At 43.8% G+C, this 22,833-nt stretch overlaps 2 protein-coding genes across 3 annotated transcripts in view; both read left to right on the top strand.

The window, feature by feature from the left end:
• Positions 1-8,966, top strand: part of vac14 (vac14 homolog (S. cerevisiae)) — a 308,745-nt gene extending 299,779 nt beyond the window's left edge. For both annotated transcript variants that reach the window (XM_048605640.1, XM_048605641.1), the window contains one exon: positions 2,284-8,966. In XM_048605640.1, coding sequence (XP_048461597.1) covers positions 2,284-2,467 — 184 coding nt within the window. In that variant the 3' untranslated portion in view covers positions 2,468-8,966. The remainder of the gene's footprint in view (positions 1-2,283) is intronic.
• The window catches only part of LOC109911204 (protein MTSS 2-like), a 1,013,245-nt gene that overhangs the window by 805,665 nt on the left and 184,747 nt on the right, over positions 1-22,833 (top strand). The window lies entirely within an intron of this gene.

Consider the following 22,833-nt stretch of genomic DNA (forward strand, 5'->3'; position numbering starts at 1 on the left):
TATGTAACTTGAGCAAAAAAATTAGTCAGTCTCGCTGGGGTAGTGCACTGGAAATCAGGCGCCACTATTTCCGGAATCATCACAAAAGTTATAGATTTTAGCAAGATAGGAAAGATCCCCAATTTAGATAAACAGGAGGCTGGAAGGACACAGTAAGCCAGGCAGCAGCGAGAGGAAAGGAGAAGTCAATGTTTTGGGTTTTACCCTTCTCCAGCCCTGAAGAAGGGTAATACCCGAAATGTTGACTTCTCCTTTCCTCCAGATGCTGCCTGGCTTGCTGTGTTCTTCCAGCCTCCTGTTTGTCTAGTTTGGATTCCTGCATCTGCAGTTGTTTTGTCAGTAACTAAGATCCCCAATTTACCTGTTCTTTTAGACCCAGGTTGACAGAAGGTAGAGATCAGATTTCTGTACTTAACAAGAACTGAAATGATCTTTTAACTAGCCAGGATTTGTTGTTCTTCAATCTCTGTCCTCTAGGTACTTTTCACTTCTTACATGAGACACAGGGTGACTAGTTCACAAATTGATAGAGCCTCTGACTTATATGAAAAGCAACAGCTATCAAGGTAAATAAATTTGCTTTCTTCAGTCATTTTCTACTGCAGAGGAACTCAACATGTCCCCTCCCAGAGGTCCAAAGGCTTCTGGACATATTATTCACAACTACAAGCTGCTCAGCTACCAAGAGCCAATCACCTAGCTGTTGGCAGGAAGATGTCCTTTGTCATCCACAGGTGGTCACAACTCGACAAACCAATCAGCTACTTTATACACACCCCTAGTGCCAGCCATGTGCCCTCAATCCCCCCCACTGGTTGAATAAAGAGTGGTGTAAACCCTGCTTACGATGAGTTTTGGTAACTTCTAAGAAGTTATCCCTTCCACAATCCTTAGTTTTTAAAACAGTCCACTTCCCATTTCAGTCCACATTCAAAAATACAGAAAAATAAAAATATGTGGCCTTTTTAACAAGTCCTCCGAGAAATAATTGCTGAGGTGTTGTTTAACTTGAGCATTGAAACCTGGAGATAGAGAGAAACCTGTTCATTGAGAGAAGAGTTCCATAGCACAAAGATGCTGTTAATAGCAGGTTTGAAAACTGTCAATGTAGGGGTGGGGTGAATTCCTGAGTTGCTTAAAATAAAACTCTAGAAGCAGAGAGAAAGACATCCTCTCTAAGGCTGTTGAAGTTGTGATTTAAAGACGCCATGTTCAGGAGTAATAGTGAGTTGAGTTAACAACACGTTTAAAGGTCTCAGGTAGGGTCATTAATTGAAGAAAATAACATTGAGTGAATGCAAAGAAATTTGTCCAAAGCTAGCAATGCATGGAGATAAGAGTGACCCATCACTGAAGTTTGAGTGTCTTTAAGTGTATTGCTAGAGCAAAAGGAATCTTTCTTTTTGATATTTGGAATGAGTTTTGTCCAGTCACTACTGTATTGTGTAATATTATCTATTTCTCTTTTGTGTAATAAAAGATAAAATAAAACTTATGATCCTGCAAGGCACCAATCTGACTTGCCCTGCCTTACCATCAGCTGGGATCACAATGTGTGTCAAGAGGGCAAAGACTGATGTTAATCACTGGAAGAACAAAAGAGGAAATCAAACACAATTTTCTTTCAGACAGAGGTGTATTAGTAATGAAAAGTTTTTCCACACATAGGTAGTGTGTCACAGATCATATTAGAAAAGGAATTGGTTAGGTGAAAAGAAGTTCACAAAAATACAACATAGGGAAATAATATTTGTAGTTCCAACTTGAAAAGCTAGCACAGACACATTTCGCCAAGAGGTACGTTTCATGTCCATGTCCTCTTTGACTCTGTACTAGTATCTCAAGAGTTGGTGCAGCAGAAGTTAGCTACAAGTCATATCCCTGCATCCCCCTTTTAGTTTACTGTAGCTCCCAGTTAATCCTGTCTGAATTACGTTCTCTAATTCCTTTTGAGTTAAGATACCTAGGTTCTTCGCACCATCGGAGTTGCTTGTTGCAGTTGCCTGAACTGGACTAAACTTTAAGCTATCTACATCTCGCTGTGTCCAAGCCTTTCCCTGTAACCCCCACTTTTGCCAGAAAATTGTTTACTTTTAATTCACTGAGGACATGAGTGTCACTGACAAGATCAGCAGTTATTGTTCAACCCTTGCTAGCCATAAGGTGCTGATATATCCTGCAGTCCATATGATGGAGATGCTCTGATTGGGTCGTGTGTTCCGGAATTAGCAGTAACGTCCATTTGATCTTCTCCTATTTGACTGAAATTATTTTGATTTCCAGGCCCAGTGAGAAGCCCACAGCCCCCAACAGGCAAGTCCCTTTGGAAATCAACTATAGCGAACTGCTGCAGCACTTTGAGAAGGTACAGAACAAGCACCTGGAAATCCGACACCAGCGAGCAGGCCGCAATGATCAACTGGACAGGAAACCCCCCCGTGACACAGAGACCACTTATTGTGTATGATGGGCATCTAGTCAAAGGACAATGCTCGACTGTCGGACTACCAGCTGTAAGACTGACTGAACCGTGAAGCCCTTTTTGTTGGGCTGCCCTACTGCCTTTGTAATGCAAAGTTCTTTGCCACTACTAGTGCTCACAGTACGTGAGCTGGCCAATATTCCTGTGTTAATTGTGTAGAATTTATAGGTCTGTGAGAACCTCAAAGTGGAGTAGTGATCACTGTTCCCCAATGCCCCTCCCTCTTTGCACTGACCACTGTTTTGTAATGCTCCAACATGGTAAAATCTTTGCACTGTTCGCTGTTCTCTGCTGTTCCCCTTCAATGACCCAAAGTGGTAAAGTCTTTGCACTATCACTGCTGATACCCAGTTGGCAAACCACATATGATAGTTCTCCAGTCCAGAGAGTATTTTAATTTTTGCTTGTGTACCCACCCCATGCATGACATTTCACAGCTAGATCCTCTGCTCCCCTGCAGTGGTGATCAAATTCTGATCTCTGCTTAAATCCATCTTCCTTTCACAGGAGCAGAAAATATCTCTGTCAGCACAGATTTGGAAATTTCTCCAGCAGCCAGAATTTGCAATATTGTTAGGTGAACTTGGTCAGTGTGAGTAGGCTGTTTGTTCCTCCTTTTAATTGCACTACCATCCGGCACTTAATATGCACAGTCTGTAGCATTGTCAACAGGAACAGATTTATACTGATCTCTTGTCGACTGGTGTTCTTATGGACACAAAGTTGCAGTGACTGGTGTGGACACTGGGAAGATATCTCACTGCTTCAGTAAGGACGACTCAAATTGAAGCTGCCGCACTTTGTCATGATGAGTATAGTGAGCTTTATCTGCATCTAACAGTGAGATGCCTGACCTGGTTTTGTTTGTCACTGGTGGTGATGCTGGTAATGAGCAACACTGAACATCCCAAACCCTGGTGAGCACTGGTGCATTTACAGAGGAAGTGGCAAGGCAAACATTAGTCAATAGAATTTAAATGAGACGCATCTTATTAAACAGAAGTAGAAGGAATTCTCTGGTCATGGCTGATCTTGATTGAAGGTTGGTCATTGAATTGCAATAAACCATAACATTTATAATTGATGAAGGTAAAAATGGCTATAAAATCAGGTGCACTAATTGTTACTTTGGAACATTTCAATGTGACTTGTGAGGCACAGTTGTACCATAATTTGAATGACTGTATCGGTTAATCCTGAAAGTCAGCTCAGTTCACTTGAGAAAGCAGTGAAGTAAAGACAGAGTAACTTTCCTGAGTGCTGAGCTATCCATCTGCCTCACTATTAAAGCTCCCAACTGAACATTGCTGACCTGTTTGTCACACTTGATGGTTGTCACATTCTGTTCGTTACATTCTGTTTGTTCATAAGATTTCTGAAAGCAATTTAGATGTCACGCTTGTTTTAAACTATCAGGTGAGGGATAGGGGAGATGTTGTGGATTGAAAATTTTGCACTGCGATAAACCATGACAGCCCTGTGGCTGATCTCTGGGCTTTGTGATTTTACTCTAGGTTTCACTGGCCTCTCATTTTTCACTGTCCCTCCTTTGACCTGTCGCTACTGCCTGTTTATATCAATGGAATCCTCAGAAGGTCAGAGTTAGTGGAATAGAAAGGCACAACTCTGAAAACCTTGTTTTCTGTCTGTATTCAAAATTCCTTTTGTAAAAGGAGCAAATATTGATATTTTGTCAGCCAGTAAGCTTGAGAATAGAGCAAATAAAAACCGAAAGAACTGTGCATGCTGTAAATCAGGAATAAAAACAAAATTGCTGGAAAAGCTCAGCAGGTCTGGCAGCATCTCTGATGGAAAAAACAGAGCGAACATTTCGGGTCCGGTGACCCTTCCTCGGAAGGGTTGTTCTGACGAAGGGTCACTGGACCTGAAACATTAACTCTTGTTTTTTCCCTTCACAGATGCTACCAGACCTGCTGAGCTTTTCCAGCAACTTTGTTTTTGTTCCTGAGAATAGAGCCAGACTTGTTCTAATTTACTCGAACTACAGCAAACAGTCTGAACTTGTGAACAGAACTGGAGCAGAGTCTGTATACCAATGAGCGACAGCAAACAGACTCTCTTGAATATAGGAAGATTGTTTCTCCGACAGAATGCAGTGTGGAGGAGAGTTGTACAACACAGATTGTTTATGCGTGTAATAGGAACTTCAGGGATGTTTGATTGCCAAAGGAATTGCCCAAACAGCTCTATTCTGATTGCAAATAGTGGTTTCACTATATTCATCCTTGTTCAATTTTAAAATGGCATGATCTCTTTACACTGGGAAGTAGGGAAACGCTTTCTCCCTAGCATGACCTGTGAAAGGAGCCACAGCATCAACAGCTCCTTCAAGCATGATCAACATTTGCTGTTTGATCAGAAAGATTCAGAAAATAAGGTTGATTCTTTGTACTTTTATAGACCAATTGTTGCTGTCATTCTTTGAGGTCAGCCCTCTCCAGTTTTCAGATCCACTTAACAGTTGATCATTCCCAAGACGGAAAAATATTTAAACCTATTTAACATCCTCCAATGAAATAAATAAAATTGACCACCACCGTCTTGTACAATGTGTATAAATGCAACAAGATTCGATCCCTTTCCCCATCTGGCTCCTGTTTGGCTGTAACATGGATTAATGGCCTATTGGTCAAAGCAGCCAGTGCCCCCCCGTGCCCCCACCCCCCCCTCCTCCACCCCACCCCACCCCACCCCACCCCACCCCACCTCACCTCACCTCAGATCCTGAAATCTCCAGCCCTTAAAGTCTCCCACAACCCCCTCTCAGTTTTCTAAATATGTGTTTAAATGCTGAATAATGACACCATTCACTTTTTAAAAGATAAATAGAACTCACTACATTTAGTTGCAACCTTACGCCTCCTCTTCCTTCAGTGACCCTTTCTCAGAAGGGAAGGGAAACAAATTAGGATTAACTTTTATATCTATGATAATGTATTTGAATTTGATTTTAAATGAGTATGCTGCTTACATATAATGGATTGTTTATGGTTGCTCTATTTGTCCAGCACAAGGACATCAGAATTATTAGAGGAAACACATCAGTGGTTTAATTCAATATATTAACTGAAAAGTTGTACTCTGAAAATTTTAATGTTGAGTATGATACTCCTTTATTACAAATCCATGGACAGACCTGTAACTATCATTACTTCACCTGCAGAGCTCCGTGCTTCCAGATCTGTAGGCCCCAGTTATACAGTGGCAGGTCACTGCTGATCCCACTGTGATGCAATGACCAACACATTCAGATTTGGAAGAGAAATGCGACAGTACAACTAGGTGCTTTTCACACCTTGAGTGTGATATTGTACAAATTCCCTTAAACACGTTACTTCTCATAATTTGCAACATGTTTCATGTGCATTTATTAAACTTAGCTTCCAATTTTATTGGACCCTTTTCTGAGGCATTTGGATGATTAAGGCCATTAACACATTATATGTGCACAGAATGATTGATAACCTGTGCTAGAATTAGCTTTCATCATTCAAAAATGAGTATCTTGTTCTGTATAATGATGCTGAGTTTCCCAAGTACATTGTGCGAAGCAGTGTGTTCTCTTCGACTTTGACCTTCTCTGACTAACTTGTGTTATCTTATTCTGATTTTCCGGAATCCAGTCCTGATCAGTGACTCGGCCATGCGGCTGTGTCAGTTCTGCTCGGAGTTGAGGGAGTTGGAGGGTGATTGCTGGGTTTGACTGGATGCTGTTTATTACAATGTACGGGTAAAGAAATAAAAGGCTGTCTGCAGTATGTTGTCAGAGCATTTCTTGTGGCTGAGCTGGGCCTCTGAGATATCTCTCATCAGCTCCCACAACCTCTTCTATCTAAGCAATGGTATCCCAGCCCAGCTGTATATGTGCCCACAGCTGTCAGCACCTACAGATAAAATACAATTGGACAATGATTCCCCTCCCTGGATGTCACTCCTTTGGACCACTTGGATCCACCACTATCTTGCCCTGCCCCTCTTTGTGCTTGAAGAGTTTGATCAGCAAAACCCCTCAGCTCAAGTTTGCAAATGGGAATTTCGAACCGGTTTCCCAACCACTGGGAGGTCATCCCGAGTTGTTTCTTCTTCAAATGGCACCAGTTCTGCAGGAATCTTTGTTCCGAGGACAGACGCCCCACACCATAGCACTGTGTCAAAAACGACACGTTTGAAATCTGCTGGGCGACGGTTTTATAAAGCTGTGTGGGGTGATGTCAAGGAGATCAGCAAGGGGAATGCTCATCTTTTTGTTTACCTCAAGTGAGATGATTCTCTGACAGTTTGGCCTGATTTGGTAATCAGACTCTTGGTTTTGTCTTTTCATTTGGGCAGGGTGAAGTGTCCTCCTGAGCACAGGAAATGCCCAGCGAAAATTTGGGTGTTGCCTGACCACATAGAGACGGTGCATTTCGGTCAGCCAATGCCCAGATTTCCAATCTCCAGACAGAACATCTATGTCAAGAAACTGATATCTGAGTTCAGAGTAACTTAGACAGTGATTTTTATTTGCAGAATGCAATACTGCTTTCAATACTGCTAGCTGCGGATAGCACTGCCCAAGTTCAAACTATTGCAACAGTAATCTACCTTCTGTGTATGTCCATTCATGGGTAAGTATACCCCTTGCCTTGGTACTGAACCATACCAACTCGGAAGTCCTTGGATCCAGCTCATGTAACTGAGGGAGGGGTTGGGTTCTCCCAGTTCACTGCTGATTTCTACTGAGTAATGCGTACCTGAGTATTGAACAAGGACCAAGTTGGGCTGGCTGTGAATGACCGGTGCCCATTGGAACGAGACCCTAGTTATAGTCTGTAGTGTTGGGTAAGTGGAGGTGAGGAAATCTCAAGCCTTTGTGGGTTTTCAGCACATTGCTTCAGTAAAGTGGGTGACAGAGGCAACTGCATTTGTCGTTCATTCACCATGACACTCACTGATAACAGCAAACAACAGATGGATAAAAGCAGACACGGATGCTTATTTTCATAGAATCCCTACAGTGTGGAAACAGGCCCATTGGCCCAACAAGTCCACACCAACCCTCAGAGCATCCCACCCAGACCCGTCCCCCTTTAACCCACCTAATCTACACATCCCTGAACACTATCAGCAATTTAGCATGGCAAATCCACCTAGCCTGCACAGCTTTGGACTGTGGGAGGAAACTGGAGCACCCAGAGGAAACCCACGCAGGCACAGGGAGAATGGAGAATTGAACCCATGTCCCTGGTGCTGTGAGGCAACAGTGCTAACCACTGAGCCGCTGTATCTTCCTTTAAGTTCTTTCCTTTCTGATGAACATTCCAAATGAATTGGCAAAATTCATTGTCTCGTCATTGACAAGATTATCCCATTCACTTACTGAGATGTAGATGTGTGTCACAACCTGTGTGTGTCCCCTGCCACCAGCGCCCCCATACTCTCTTGGAGTGGGGCGAACATACTGCAGAACCCACAGAGTTGTGAGAAATGTCAGTGTACTGCGATCATTGTAATCCTCCTTTCATGAGGATCCATTTAACTGCAAGGCTGGTGATCTGTCAGGAAACAACACCCTGGCAACTTGCAACCCATAGTGGCACCCTACTTAAAACGGTGCAAATAAAGATGCCAGTTTGGATTAAGCAAACAGCAATGATGGCATAGACTAGCATAGCAATCAACTGCTACCAGTCAATATCTGCCATCTGCCACAACTGGCCAGTGTCAGCCCTGTTTTCTGGCCACAACAAATCACTTGCCTTGGTTATGTTTATGGTAAATTATATGTTTATGGTTAATATATTTGACTCTTCCCCTTTGGATACTAATCATGCCCTCAGATTTTAAAGAATGGTACATCTGAATGATTATTATCAATTCTGTTTACAAAGAGTCTTGTCCTTTCAATTTTAATATTTAAATAAACATGTTGTACGTAGATGTGTAAGAGAAATGTTTCTTTAATCCTGTTTACAGGACAGCTGCTCGTATTTACAGAAGCTTTGTGTTAACTTGGGTGTTTTCTTCGTAAGTTTATCCGTGACTCTGAGATTCTGTGGTTCATTTTGTCTGACAACAGCAATGTTTCTAGCTTGGGATTTAGGGCTCTTCATTTCAACAAATTGCAGGAGAATGGAGGGCCTAAATTCTCAGCCAGTTCTGGAGACAAAATGGGGGCATCTTGAAATGGAAGTCAAACCTGAGGAGAAGCAATTCTCAACAGTGATATCTACAAACAACCCTTGGGATAATCTGGAAATCGATCCTAGCAACCAGAGCTCAACTAATCCTAGAAACAAATCTAGAGTAAATTCAAAACGAAACTGCGTAAATATATAAATGGACCTGACCTGATTTGAGTTTTGTTCACTGTTTAACCACATCTAACTATTTCCTTTGCGGGTAAAAATAGCCCCCGTAACAAAATTGTTGGTTTCCTTTGGGCTATTATCTGAAATTTGTGATTAAATAAACATTAATTATCTCTTTGCAATTGTCATTTTTTCATGTTTTCAAAGGTTATTTTGGAAAATATACACACGGCAAAGCCTGTTAGTTTGATTCCTGATTTTTTTTTTGTCTTCCAGGGAAGTATTTTACAGGCTACCTTGCTGAATAACATAGTGGTTGGTGCTATCTTGGACACTGTCAGTCCTGGTATGTTAGTATGCAAGCACAGCCAAGAGATCGCTTGCTGTTTCACCTAGAATGTATTTGTTATTTCAACAGACGTGGTAGTGTTCATGGGTTGGAATGGTAGCTGGATTTACCAGAACAAGAGGGTGGCTCAGCCAGGAACCAGTAGTTTTTGTGCCTCAAATGAAATCCTAGTATTTGCCATCTTCAAGAGTAACACATGACTCCTGTTGAAGTGGCGATGCCACCGGGCTAGTATTCTAGAGCCACAGGCTAATATTCTGGGGAGCAAATTACTGCAGATACTGGAATTTGAACTGAAAACAACAAATGCTGGTGATCACAGCGGGTCAGGCAGCATCTATGGAGAGAGAGCCAGCTAATGTTTCGGGTCTAGATGACTCTTCGTCAGAGCTCTGTGGAAGAGTCATCTAGACCTGAAACATTAGCTTGCTCTCTCTCCATGGATGCTGCCTTACCTGCTGTGATCACCAGCATTTTGTTTAATATTCTGGGGACATGGATTCACCATGGCAACGGGTAGAATTTAAATTCAATTCATAAATCTGAAATATAAAGCTAGTCATTAGTGATGGTAACCATAACAACAGTGTGCTTTGGATCTGACTCCAGATCCACAGTAATGGGATAGAGTTTTAATTACTCTCTGAAGTGGCCACTCATTTCAAGCGCATTTAGGAATGGCCGGCCTTACCAACAATCAAAAGCCCGGGAAAGAATTTTAAAGCAAAGTTATGTTTGAAGAGTATCATGAGTCTGAGAGCCACTGGGCTATCGATATTAAAAGTGTTGTGCTGAACTGAGAACTAGATCCACTAATGGCAACTGATGGTTAAGGGACCTGCGAGTGTAGTGGCTACGTAACCACCTATTAATGTAGAAACCTGGAGTAATGATTCAGAGACATGGGTTCAAATACCCGCCATGGCAAAACTGGAGGAATTTTAAATTCAATTAATTGAATGGCTCTTGATCTTAAATAGCTAGTCTCTGCTATGGTGACCATGACACTGAGACATTTATAAGAAACCCATCTGGGTCGTTTTGTGGAAGTAAATCCACTGTCCTTAGTCCGTTTTAATATCACAACGTGAGGAATGTAAACCAAAATAAGCACATTCACTGGATGTTCATTAAATAAAGGTATTACTGACAAGATTTTGCTTTTTGTAACTTTAACATGAATTACCAGGCAAATGATGCTTCAAATACAAAGATAAATTTAATTTTAAATGGTTGATGCAACAAAGACACACCTTACACAACCACTGCCACGTGCATTCTGTCTTAGCTCAGTCTTCAACATGCAGGTCTCACTTTCCTGTTCAGTTGTTTATGCCCTTGAGCCCTGTTTACAGGCAGTCATATCCCATCTCAGGTCCCTGGAGAACATTAGCACAGGTGAGGTCTCTGAATCCCCTCTCCTTTCAGTCATGTCAGGCTCTGTGGCATGGCCAGGTATACCGAGAGCACTGTAGCAAGCTGCCAATTTCTCGTACTGTGCCATGAACCTCCACCTGAGCCAAGCAGAGGAACCAGCCCAAGGGGGAAAATAAGGAAGTAGCCGAGGGGAAAGGAACAGGCTCTCGCCTCAGCTCATTCCAAGAGGTTGCTCACGTCCCAGGTGGACCACAGTAGTTCCTGCTCAGCGACTGAGGAAGGATGGGAAAGTCACCACCACCAAAATCTGGAAAGCAAGTGGCAATGGGGAAGAACTCCAGACTCCCTGGAAGCAGTAAAGGACTTAGCGCATCCCAACTCCAGATGGTCTAAAGCAGCAGCTTCCAAGATCAAGGGACAGAGGGAGAAGGACCTTATCAACTGCAGACAGCTCATTCACTTATTTGCTTAAGTGAACAATTTATAAATGTTATAATTCAAGTCAATTATTACTTAGCCTGATCAAAATGTTTATTTATCAGGCTCTTAGTTTATACAAGTTCCTCAGTAATATTCAGCAACCTTCCTGGATTTCTGTGACAGGACATGTTGATTTGTTCTCAAACATGATCACAACCTCCTTTCCCATTCCACAACAACATGAACGCTCATGTTCTAACAGACACACTTTCTCTGCACATGCTCTCTCACATTCACACTTTCACTCACTCTCTCACTCGCATTCACTCTCTCTCTCACTTGCCTGCACTCTCACTTGCATTCTCCTTTCTCTTGTTCTCCCAATCACATTCTCCCTCACTGGCATTCTGTCTAAGTTACAATCTATCCCTCATTCGCGCTCACTGTTTCATTCATGCTCACTGTCTTGCGCGCTCTCTCACTTCTGCTCTCGCTCACGCTCCCCCTCTCCCTCACACACACACTCCCTCTTTCACTCACGTTCGGTCTCCCTCTTTCATTTGTGCACACCCTCTGTTCACTCGTGATCTCCCTCCTTTCATTCATGCTTTCATTCTCTTTCACTCACGCTCTTCCTCTCTCAATCATACTGTCCCTCTCTTATGTTGACTCACTTTCTCACCCGTGCACTCTTCCCCCCCTCCCTCGTCCCCTCCCTCTCGCACCTGCGCTCTTGCACTCTCCCTCACACTCACTGTCTCTTTAACACTGCCTCACCTGCATGTCTCTCTCTCTCTCTCTTTCACTCACCCTCTCACTCACTCACTCTCTTTCGCTCGCCTTTCTCTCTTTCTCTGTCTCTCTCTTGCTCGCGTTCTGTCTCTCTTTCACTCGCCCTCTCTGTCTGTCTCTGTCTTTTGCTCGCCCCCCCCCCCCCCTCACTCTTTGTCCTCCCTCTGGTCTTAACCTGGCTGCGTTGTTGTAGAATATTCTATTCTCTGTCTGTCCCTTGTGGAAACCTATGTACAGATAGAATGCTGGAGCACAGGTCTGTGAGACCGGGTCACTACAAAATGTCCTCGCAGCCCTGTGTGGAAAGGGAATGATGGATCCTGCCTGATGGTTGTGTGTAGTTCAGTGGAACTCCCTATCGGGTGATTGGGAAGGAGCGCATGGTCAATGCACCATGCATTTGGTGCAATGAGAGGTCTGTTGTCCCCTATTCTCTCTATCTTACAAGTTGCGAAAGAAGGTAGCCCCAGAGCAGCTACACTAGATTAAGAAGAGCTGGGCTACAGAGACATGATTCACATTGCTGTGTTTCTGAAGGAAGTTGGAGTGGAGATGTCGAACCTTGAGCTAATCCAGAGCAAGTGAGCTTGTGTGCAGAGTGGCCTGGCCAGGGTGTTTGAAGAGGCATCTCCCTCACCTAGCACCAAATAATCGCACAACTGGTGATGTTAGCTTCCCCTGCCTGTGTCAGACAGGGGGAAGGAATTTACTACATTTACCCTGAGGGGCTCACTCAAACCATGTACATTGTCCTTCAGCTACTTATCATTGATCCTCAACGTGGGACCATTTTCTGTGTACTTCCAGCCCATTGGAGTTCATACCTTGCCGCATAATAAATATCGAAGAATAATAATCAGGATGTTGTTTGATTACAGGAATCTTGTCAGGAGGTTTGGCAGAAAGCCTTGTCATTCTTTTGACTCGAGAGTCTAGATTTAATGCCCAGTTGCTCATTACACAGCACTGTTTGTTTATGAGGTTGGCAAACATTTTGAGCGAACTAGTACCAAAGGCCACCCAAGTGCCTTAGAACGGTTGGCCAGAAAGCAGTCCCAAATAATTATCATCCACCACAACCTTTCCAACACCAGATAACTTTCAGTCAGAATAATTCAAGTATTTTCCTTGTGTGACTTTGGCACAAAATAAAACTTCGTCAACTCTTTTAAATGGAAAGTGAAGTTTTGTCTACACTGTCTCTATCAAACACCTCCAGGACAGGTATTGCATGGGGTTAGATATGGAGTCAAGCTCTCTCTACTGTTGTAAACTGAAAGCAAATCTGGTAAATCTGCCTCCACATTGTCCCCAGGACAGGGACAGCATAGGGTCAGATATGGAGTAAAGCCGTCCTCTACTCTTTTCCACTGAAAGTAAATCTCACTCTACATTGTCCCCATCGAACACTCCCTGGAGAGGTACAGCACAGGGTTAGATATAGAGGAAAGCTCTCTCTACACTATCTACATCAAACTAATTGGCTGTACAGCATCTGTGCATTATCCTGTGACTTTTCCTGTAATGGTGTTGACACATTGCCTGTTGCTGCCAGATTACAGACCATTGCACTGTATGGGATTCCATACACTCAGGAATAGGAGCTCTTGTGACACACAGTTATCGAGTCGTACAGTATGAAAACAGACCCTTCGGTCTAGCCAGTCCACACCGACCATAATCCCAAACAAAACCAGTCCCACCCGCCTGCTCCTGGCCCATCTCCGTCCAATCCTTTCCTATTCAGGTACTTATCTAAGAGTCTTTTAAATGTTGTAATTGTACCCACATCCACCTCTTCCTCAGGCAGTTCATTCCACACGTGAGCTGCCCTCTGTGTAAAAAAAAGTACCCCTCGTCTTTTTTACATTTCTCTCCTCTCACCTTAAAAATGTTTCCCCGAGTCTCGGAATCCCCCCTCCTAGGGAAAAGGCAACTACCATCAACCCTATCTATTCCCCTCATGACCTTATAAACCTCAACATGCTACACTCCAACAAAGGTTCATGAGCTTTTATGCCTGAAGTTCTGGGTTTGAGACTCACCTGAGGACTTCCCAGGCTGTGGAATGGACATTCTTATAATGGCACACGGGTTAATTTTCAGCTTGTAAAAGTTCCCAATGTACCTGTTGAGAGTAGGAGAGACTCCTGGTCAGCTTTTCTACAGCCAAAAATGGCCAATCACTGCAGTAATTTGCCTGAGTGTGAATCAATCCACTGAAAGGCCATGGCTCAACCCTTGGATGTGAGGATGGGAGAAAGGACTGAGAGCAGCCAAACATAATCCCCATTTTAATGATTCGGGGAAACATCCCCCACTTTCAGTTGCAGGAGCTTCGAAGTCAAGTTGGAGAAATGTCCAGGTCTCAGCTCAGTATCTCACCTGCTGCTTCTCCCTCACCTTCGGAAAAGACTCGTAGTACAGAGTGATGGGTTGTTTGAGCCCTAGTTGGTTTGGTGAATTTACTCTGAAGTCACAGGGATCTGAGATTGCACAAGAACTGAGATGCACTTGGAATAAGCCACAGAGACATGATGTCATTTGAAAACTGGCCAAATTAAAAAAGAACAAAATTTCAAAACCCCGTCAAGGTCAGCTGCTCACTGGCCTTCCAATCAGGTTGAATCCATTTTTTTTCCAGGGACCTAGACACAAGCATTTAGCTGATTTGAGATAACCTTTCTCATTGCAGTTATTGCTACAAATCGAACCTGCTTGACTGACTGGGGGAGATCTCGTGACCTCCCATTTTCAGCTCAGGAGTATCTCTATCAAAGTGATCTTGAGGTCTCTCGTTTCTGTACAGTTTTCATATCCCTGAGAAGCTGACTGACTGAGTACTGACAACATATGAGCCTCGAGTTATTCAGCTTCTGCTTCGTGTGTTCATTATCAACATTTTGGGACTGTCAGCTTTGGCTGTTCGATAGCATTCCCCTCCGAGGCTGTGGGCTGTGGGCTATGGGGTCAAGGTTCCTATGAGAGTTACAGACACACAGTATGAGCAATGGTGAACAGAAAATGATCCTGTTTCCTGCTGGGGTTTCACATGCAATAGACCGTCTAGCCCTGTACAAACACAATCTCTTCAGAGTGGTGAAATATCAGATAAAAACCCAGGTCAGATATCTGGGAAATGGCTCCTGCTGTAACATTGGTTCAACAATGATTAGGAATGGTCCCTCAACTGACGCTTCAATCAGTTTTTCCTCCATCATCAGCATTTCGCAGGGACCATTCCCTGCAGGACTCCCTGGTCCATTCTCAACACGGCCCCACAGCACCTTGCCCTGCAACTGCAGAAGGTGTAACCCCTGCCTGTTTACCTCCTCCATCCTCACCATCCAAAGCTGCGGACACACCTTCCAGCCGAAGCAGCGCTTCTCCTGCACTTCGCTCAATCTATTCTACTGCGTTCGGTGCTCACAATGTGATCTCCTCTACTCTGGGGAGCAAACCGGATGATCGCTTCGCAGAGCATCTACATTTTGTCCACAAGAATGACCCCTTAGCTTCCAGTTATCTGCCACTTCAACTCACCACCTGCTCCCTGGCCAATATCTCTGTCTCAGGCTTGCTGTAGTGTTCCAGCACAGCTCAGCACAAGCTGGAAGAACAGTACCTCATCTTCCATCTGGGGACCCTGCAGCCTTCAGGATTCAATATCGAATTCAACCATAAACAGAGGGGCCGAAACTGATGATGAGAAACAGAGGATGAGAAACAGAAGTCGACCAGAAAATGAACTGGACTCACCACATAAATACTGTGGCTACAAGAGCAGGTCACATGCTAGGAATACTGCAGTGAGTAACTCACCACCTGATTCCCCAAAACCTGTCCACTATCTACAAAGCATAAGGCAGGAGTGTGATGGAATACTCCCCACTTGCCTGGATAGGTGCAGCTCCAAGAACATTCAAGAAGCTTGACACCATCCAGGGCAAAGCACCCCGCTTGTTTGGCATCCCAGCATCATCTTAGACATTGACTCCCTCCACCAATGATGATCAGTCACAGCAGTGTGTACTATCTACTAGATGCACTGCAGAAATTCACCAACGATCCTCAGACAGCACCTTCCAAACACATAACCGCTTCCATCTAGAAGGACAGGGGCAGCAGATACATGGGAACACCACCCCTAGCAAGTTCCCCTCCAAGCCACTCACCATCCTGACTTGGAAGTGTATCACCATTCCCGCGTTGTCGCTGGGTCAAAATCCTGGAATTCTCTCCCTCAGGGCATTGTGGGTCAGGTGGACAGCAGTGATTCAAGAGGGCATCTTACCACCACCTTCTCAAGGGCAGCTAGGGACCAGCAATAAATGCTGGCTCACATGTCACAAGTGAACAAATAATAGACTAGAAAAGAGCACTGGATCTGTCACAAGGTGGTCCAAGATAGGTCAACTTTAAAGAAATGGGGAAAGTTCCTGTTTTGACCTGCTCTGTGTGCACTAACATGCATCAGACTGTTTGGTTTCACCCAATTAGCAATTCAAAATTACAATCGCAAATGGACAGTCCCCTTAACTAGCTCATTATGCAGCTTAAGAGGCCTCAAACTGACCTGTGCCCTCCTCCCCACTGGCCTTTTGAAAATTCAAGAATCTGGTTCAGCCTCCAGGATTATGTTTTATAAATCCCACTCGAACAGTGTCCCAAACCTATTGTCCTTTGGGAAGCTGGGTCAATGAACTTGACAGGTTTCTGTCTCAGACTGAGATTACCATTTCTCTTTTAGACAGCTAGACTCTAGTGGGCTTCCTTTCAAAGATAGAAAATATGAATTTGACTCAAGCTGATTAGCCTACATCAATGAAAATTGTAAATCATTTAATTAAGTCATTTACAATCAAGTTACTCATAGATGGAGAACTGAACCCTCTTGTTTAAAATGTTCGTGTTTTGCGTAGAACCAATTTTCTGTTCTTTCAATAAAACTGCACTTATCACTCTTAAATAGGTGAATTCACTGTCTCATTGAACTAGTGGAAAGCTTTACATGCCTGGTTGTGGAGATGAATTTGGACTGAATTCTGAAGCATAATTTCGTATTGAAAGCTTACATTTATACCGTGCATTTCGCTTAGTAACATTCCAACAAACTGCACAGGACCATAATCATACTAAATTTGACACTGAGCCACTTCAGAAGGTCTGTTTGACGTCTTGGAGATATGCAAGAGATGGTACGTTCCAGCAACATGTTACATGTGTAATTGAAATTTGATTCAATGCTTTGCAATGTCTGCTCTTTCATGCTTTAGCTTTGTTTCAGTTTCCTTATTCTCAGGCACCACACCCATGTTTAACTAATTACATGCACTGTAGAGAAAATAATAGACAAGGGAAATCAAACACCAAACAATTGAGCAATACATGAGGAAAGATACAAAAGGGCACATGAACAAAAGTTTATCAAAGATGTAGGTATTTTGCGAACATCTTAAAGACAAGAGGGAATGAGGAAGAGAGGCTTAAGAAAAGAATTACAGAGTTTGCGGTCTTAACAGCTGATCACAGCCGCCAAAGGTGAAATTACTTATTTTTCAGTCTTTCATGGGATGTTAGTGACACTGGGCTGGGCAAGTATTTATTGTCCATCCCTAGTGGCCCTTGAGAAAGTGGTGGTGAGCTACCTTCTTGAGCTGTAGCTTAACCAACAATGCTGTTAGCGAGGGAGTTCCAGGATTTTAACCCAGCGGCACTGAAAAAATGACGACATATTTCCAAGTCAGGATGTTGAATCGCTTAGGGGAGAACTGGTGGATAGTGGTGTTCCCGTGTATCTGCTGCCCTTGTACTTCTAGGAGCGGTTGTGGGTTTGGAAGGATCTTGGATAAATTACTGCAGTAGATGGTACCCACTTTTACTACTGAGTGTAGATGGTAGAGGATGTAGGTATTTGTGAAAGTGGTGCCAATCCAGCGGGGCTGCTTTGTCCTGGATGAAGTCGAGCTTCTTGAGTGTCGTTGGAGCTGCACCCCTCCAGGCAAGTGGGGAATATTCCATCACACTCCTGACTTGTGCCTGGTAGATGGTGGACAAACTTCAGAGAGTCAGGAAGTGAGTTACTCGCTGCAGTATTCTGATCTGCTCTTGCAGCCATTATGTTTACATGTCGAGTCCAGTTCAGTTTCTGATCAATGGTGACTCCCAACAAGGGATGTCATTCATGGGGCACTCAGTGATGGTAACACCATCGAATGTCAAAGGGTGAAGGTTTGATTGTCTCTTATTGGTGATGGTCATTGCCTGGCATATGTGTGGCATGAATGTTACTTGCCACTTTAAGCCCAAAAATCGGGGATGCTCCAAAGAAGAGCTGTGAAACTGGAGTAGATTTCAGAGATAGAGAGACAAGGTCATGGAGGGAATTGGAAAACAAGGATAAGAATTTTAAAATCATGCGTTTTAAAAATGAGCCACTGTAGGTCAACAAGCATGGGGGAGGTGTAGCGGGTGGGGTAGGGGTGAGGGGGATTGGATGAACAGAACTTGGTGAGCATTTTCCAGTGCGTATTTCTGCCTGGTTTTCCAATTTTGGACCAGAAGGTAAATTTCATCCCTTAGCTTTGAGCCAAGAAGTGTTCAGGAAATGAAAGTACAAACTAGCATTTGTCATGGCCATCATCGACTGGGTTTATGGATCATGTGGTCTGTTAGCTGGTGATCCTCATTGTTTCCATAATAATATCAGGCAGCGTTAGATTAAATCTTAAAACGTTTCACATGCTATTTTTGACTGCCCTGAAAACAGGGGCAGGAAATTTGACACTCGGTCGAATCCACACCCTTCAGAGTAATGCAGCCTCCATACCAGCTTCACGCTACTTGTGAATTACATTGATAGCTGCATGGAGACTGGTGTTGAACAGTGGCTGGAAGCGGTTGCAGAAATATGGTAAACCTGGAGGTTGCGGAGTATGGGGAGTATGGGGAGTATGGGGCTGCATGCACCAGAGAATATTTGACGTCAAACTTATAGTTAAGAAGATATACTCGAATTGTTAGTGTAGTCTAGCACCTCCAGCATGCCACATAGAGTTTTGAAAGAAATTGTGCGGTATTGTACTTTGTGCAATATCATATTTGAACTGTTACCCAATTCACACACTTTATGGATAGAATGTATTTTATGAAAAAAAAATGAAAGCTATGCTGAATTATTTAAAGGGAGATACATTTTGGCTGCAGCAGGTATTGGAGTGTTTCTGACCAACAGAGTGAAAAAACCCCACTGTGACAGAGAGCAGGCACTCTAATCTTCTTATAAAGCTCTCGAATTTAGAAGGTGGAAAGTAAGATAAATGCCCTGTACCTACACAAGCACTCTGGGCAAACAGGTTGAAGAGTACTGGGGGAAGATACCGTTGGCATCAATTTTAAATACAGGAGACTAGTCTCAAGGACCTGAATGTAGCACCACAATGACCTCTACACAAGTGGTCAGGGTCAGTAAGTGCATCTTCAAATCTTTTGCCCCACTAACTTCACACTGAACGTTGCTGCAAGCCGCACACACCGCCAGATATTCAACAATGCCAGCCACATCGCCCAAACACAATCCATCACTGGCACACTTCCCACTGGTCAGCTCCTTCTTTTATTCACTCAGGGGACATGGGTGTTGCTGGCTGGGTCAGCATTTCTTGCCCATCCCTAGCCACCCTTGAGAAGGTGGTGGTGAGCTGCCTTCTTGAATCACTGCAGTCCATGTGCTGTAGGTACACCCACAATGCTATTAGGGAGGAATTTGAACCCAGTGACAGTAAAGGAACGGAGATATTTCCAAGTCAGGATGGTGAGTGACTTTGAGGGGAAATTGCAGGTGGTGGTGTATTTTCTGCCCTTGTTCTTCTAGGTGGAAGTGGTCATGGAAGGTGCTGTCTGAGGATCTGTGGTGAATTTCTGTAGTGCATCTTGTAGATAGTACACACTGCCGTTACTGAGCGTCGGTGGGGGAGGGAATGGATGCTTGTGGATGTGGCACCAATCCAGCAGGCCGCTTTGTCCTGGATGGTGTCAGGCTTCTTGAGTGTTGTTGGGGCTTCACCCATCCAGGCAAGTGGGGAGCATTCCATCACGGTCCTGACTTGTGCCTTGTAGATGGTGGACAGGCTTTGGAGAGTCAGGAGGGGAGTTACTCACCACAGTATTCTGACCCGCTGTTGTAGCCACTATGTTTATATGGTGAGTCCAAATGAGTTTCTGGTCAGTGGTAACCCCCAGAATGTCATTTTTAAGGATATTTCAATGACGGTAACACCATTGAATGTCAAAGGATGGTGGTTAGATTGTGTCTTATTGGAGATGGTCATTGCCTGGCATTTGAGTGGCTCAAATGTTATTTGTCACTTGTCAGCCCTAGTCTGGATATTATCCCGATCTTGTTACAACTGGACATGGACTGCTTTAGTATCTGATGAGTCACAAATGGTGCTGAACATTTTGCAATCATCAGCAAATATCCCCACTTCTGACTTTATGACGGAGGGAAGGTCATTGATGAAAATGATTGGGCCGAGGTCACTACCCTGAGGAACTCCTGCAGAGACATCCTGAAGCTGAGATGATTGACCTCCAACAATCACGACCATCTTCCTATGTACCAGGTATGACTCTAACCACTGGAGAGTTTGCCCTCTGATACCCTTCGATTCCAGTATTGCTAGGGCTCCTTGATGCCACACTCAGTCAAATGCAGCCTGATATCAAGGGCTGTCACTCTCACCTCACCTCTGGAATTCAGCTCTTTTGTCCATGTTTGAACCAAGGCTGTAATGAGATCAGAAGCTGAGTGGCCCTGGCGGAACCCAAACTGGGCATCGCTGAGCAGGTGCTTTTTGATAGCACTGTTGATGACACCTTCCATCACTTTACTGATGATCAAGAGGAGACTGATGGGGTGGCAATTGGCCGGGTTGGATTTGTCCTGCTTTTTGTGTACAGGACATACCTGGGCAATCATCCACATTGTCAGGTAGATACCAGTGTTATCACTGTACTGGAAGAGCTTGGCTAGGGGAGCGGCAAGTTCTGGAGCATAAGTCTTTAGTACTTTTGCTGGAATATTTTCTGGGCCCATAGCCTTTGCGGTATCCGATGCTGCTAATCGTTTGTTGACATCATGTGGAATGAATCAAATTGTCTGAAGACTAGCATCCGTGATGCCGGGGACCACTGGTGGAGGCTGAGATGGATCATCCACTTGGCACTTCTGGCTAAACATTTCTGCAAATGCTTCAGCCCTATCTTTTGCACTAGTGTGTTGAGCTTCTCCATCATTGTGAATGGGGACATGGTGGAGTTTCCTCCTCCAGTGAGCTGTTTAATTGTCCACCACTGTTCATGACTGGATGTTTCAGAACTGCAGAGCTTAGATCTGATCCATTGGTTGTGGGATCACTTAGCTCTGTCTATCACTCGATGCTTTCGCTGTTTGGTGTGCAAGTAGTCCTGTTTGGTGGCTTCACAAGGTTGACACCTCATCTTCAGGAATGCCTGGTGCTGCTCCTAGCATGCCCTCCTGCACTGTCCATTGAGCCAGGGTTGATCCCCTGGTTTGATGGTCATGGTTGTGTGGGGGATATGCCGGGTTACAGATTGTGCTGGAGTACAATTCTGCTGCTGTTGATGGCCCAAAGCGCCTCTTGGATGCCCAGCCTTGAGTTGCTAGATCTGTGCGAAGTCTGTCCCATTTAGCACGGTGATAGTGCCTCATAACATGATAGAGGGTATTCTCAATGTGAAGGCGGGACTTCGTCTCCACGAGGACTGTACGATGGTCACTGTCATCGATACTATCATGAATAGATGCGTCTGCAGCTGAAAGATTTCTAAGGATGAGGTCAATTCAACCCATCGAGTGGTCAACCCACCCAGCTGTGGTCTGCCGAGTGTCTTGCACAGTTTTAGGGAAGCTACCTTATTTTTATACGTAATTTCATTTGAAATCAAGGCCAACATTCCAGTTGCCTTCATTATTACCCACTGAAACTGAATGTAGCTTTAAGTGATTCATGGATGTCTCTGTCCTGCTGGTGGCATTGGTCACAATCCTTCACTTCCCATTGGTCACAATCCTTCACTTCTCATTGGTCACAATCCTTCACTTCCCATTGGTCACAATCCTTCACTTCTCATTGGTCACACTCCTTCACTTCCCATTGGTCACAATCCTTCACTTCTCATTGGTCACACTCCTTCACTTCCCATTGGTCACAATCCTTCACTTCTCATTGGCTACAGGAGAACTGGAGAGATGCTGATGTTAGACTATAAACCCAGAGTATGGAGAAGAGTAAAATGGAATCCACGGACCAATAAGTCTGACATCAGTTGAAGGAAAGTTATTAAAAATCATTATCGGGGACAAAATAAACTTTGATTAACCCATGCCTCTCTAAAACAATGTTAAAGACAAATTCATCCAGATGAACTTGATTGAATTATTCGATGAGCTAATGAGAAGGTAGATCAAGGTGGTTATTATATATATCGATTTTTGAAAGTCATTGGATAAAATGCTATGTGGGAGACTTGTTCATTAACCATCATCCCATGCATTTGTTACTCCTAGACTTGATATCCATCCTCCACAAATTCTGGTCTTTTGAAGACCTATCGTCTTCATCACTTCACCATTGGTGGCCGTGCCCTCAACTTTGACCAAAAGTTCTCCTAGCTCCTTGACCTAGCTTTTAGTCATCTGAGTTATAAAGGATGCCTGCAGCTGGTACCTTAATGTAGTGGGAAGGGTGTGGGAACTTTGAGAAGAGTCATGTTCTTGAGTAACTGGAAAGAATAGTGATAAGATGGTTTATACATAGAATAATGGATACCCAGGAGTGAGTTACAGACTGGAATCTAATCGAGGTGTTCAGATGGTTTATATATAGAATAATGGATACCCAGGTGTGTGTTACACACTGGAATCTAATCGAGGTCTTCAGATGGTTTATATATAGAATAATGGATATCCAGGTGTGTGTTACACACTGGAATCTAATCGAGGTGTTCAGATGGTTTATATATAGAATAATAGATACCCGGGAGTGAGTTACAGACTGGAATCTAATTGAGGGGTTCAT

The sequence above is a fragment of the Rhincodon typus genome, chromosome 15 (assembly GCF_021869965.1).
Source record: "Rhincodon typus isolate 14 chromosome 15, sRhiTyp1.1, whole genome shotgun sequence".
NCBI lineage: Eukaryota > Metazoa > Chordata > Chondrichthyes > Orectolobiformes > Rhincodontidae > Rhincodon > Rhincodon typus.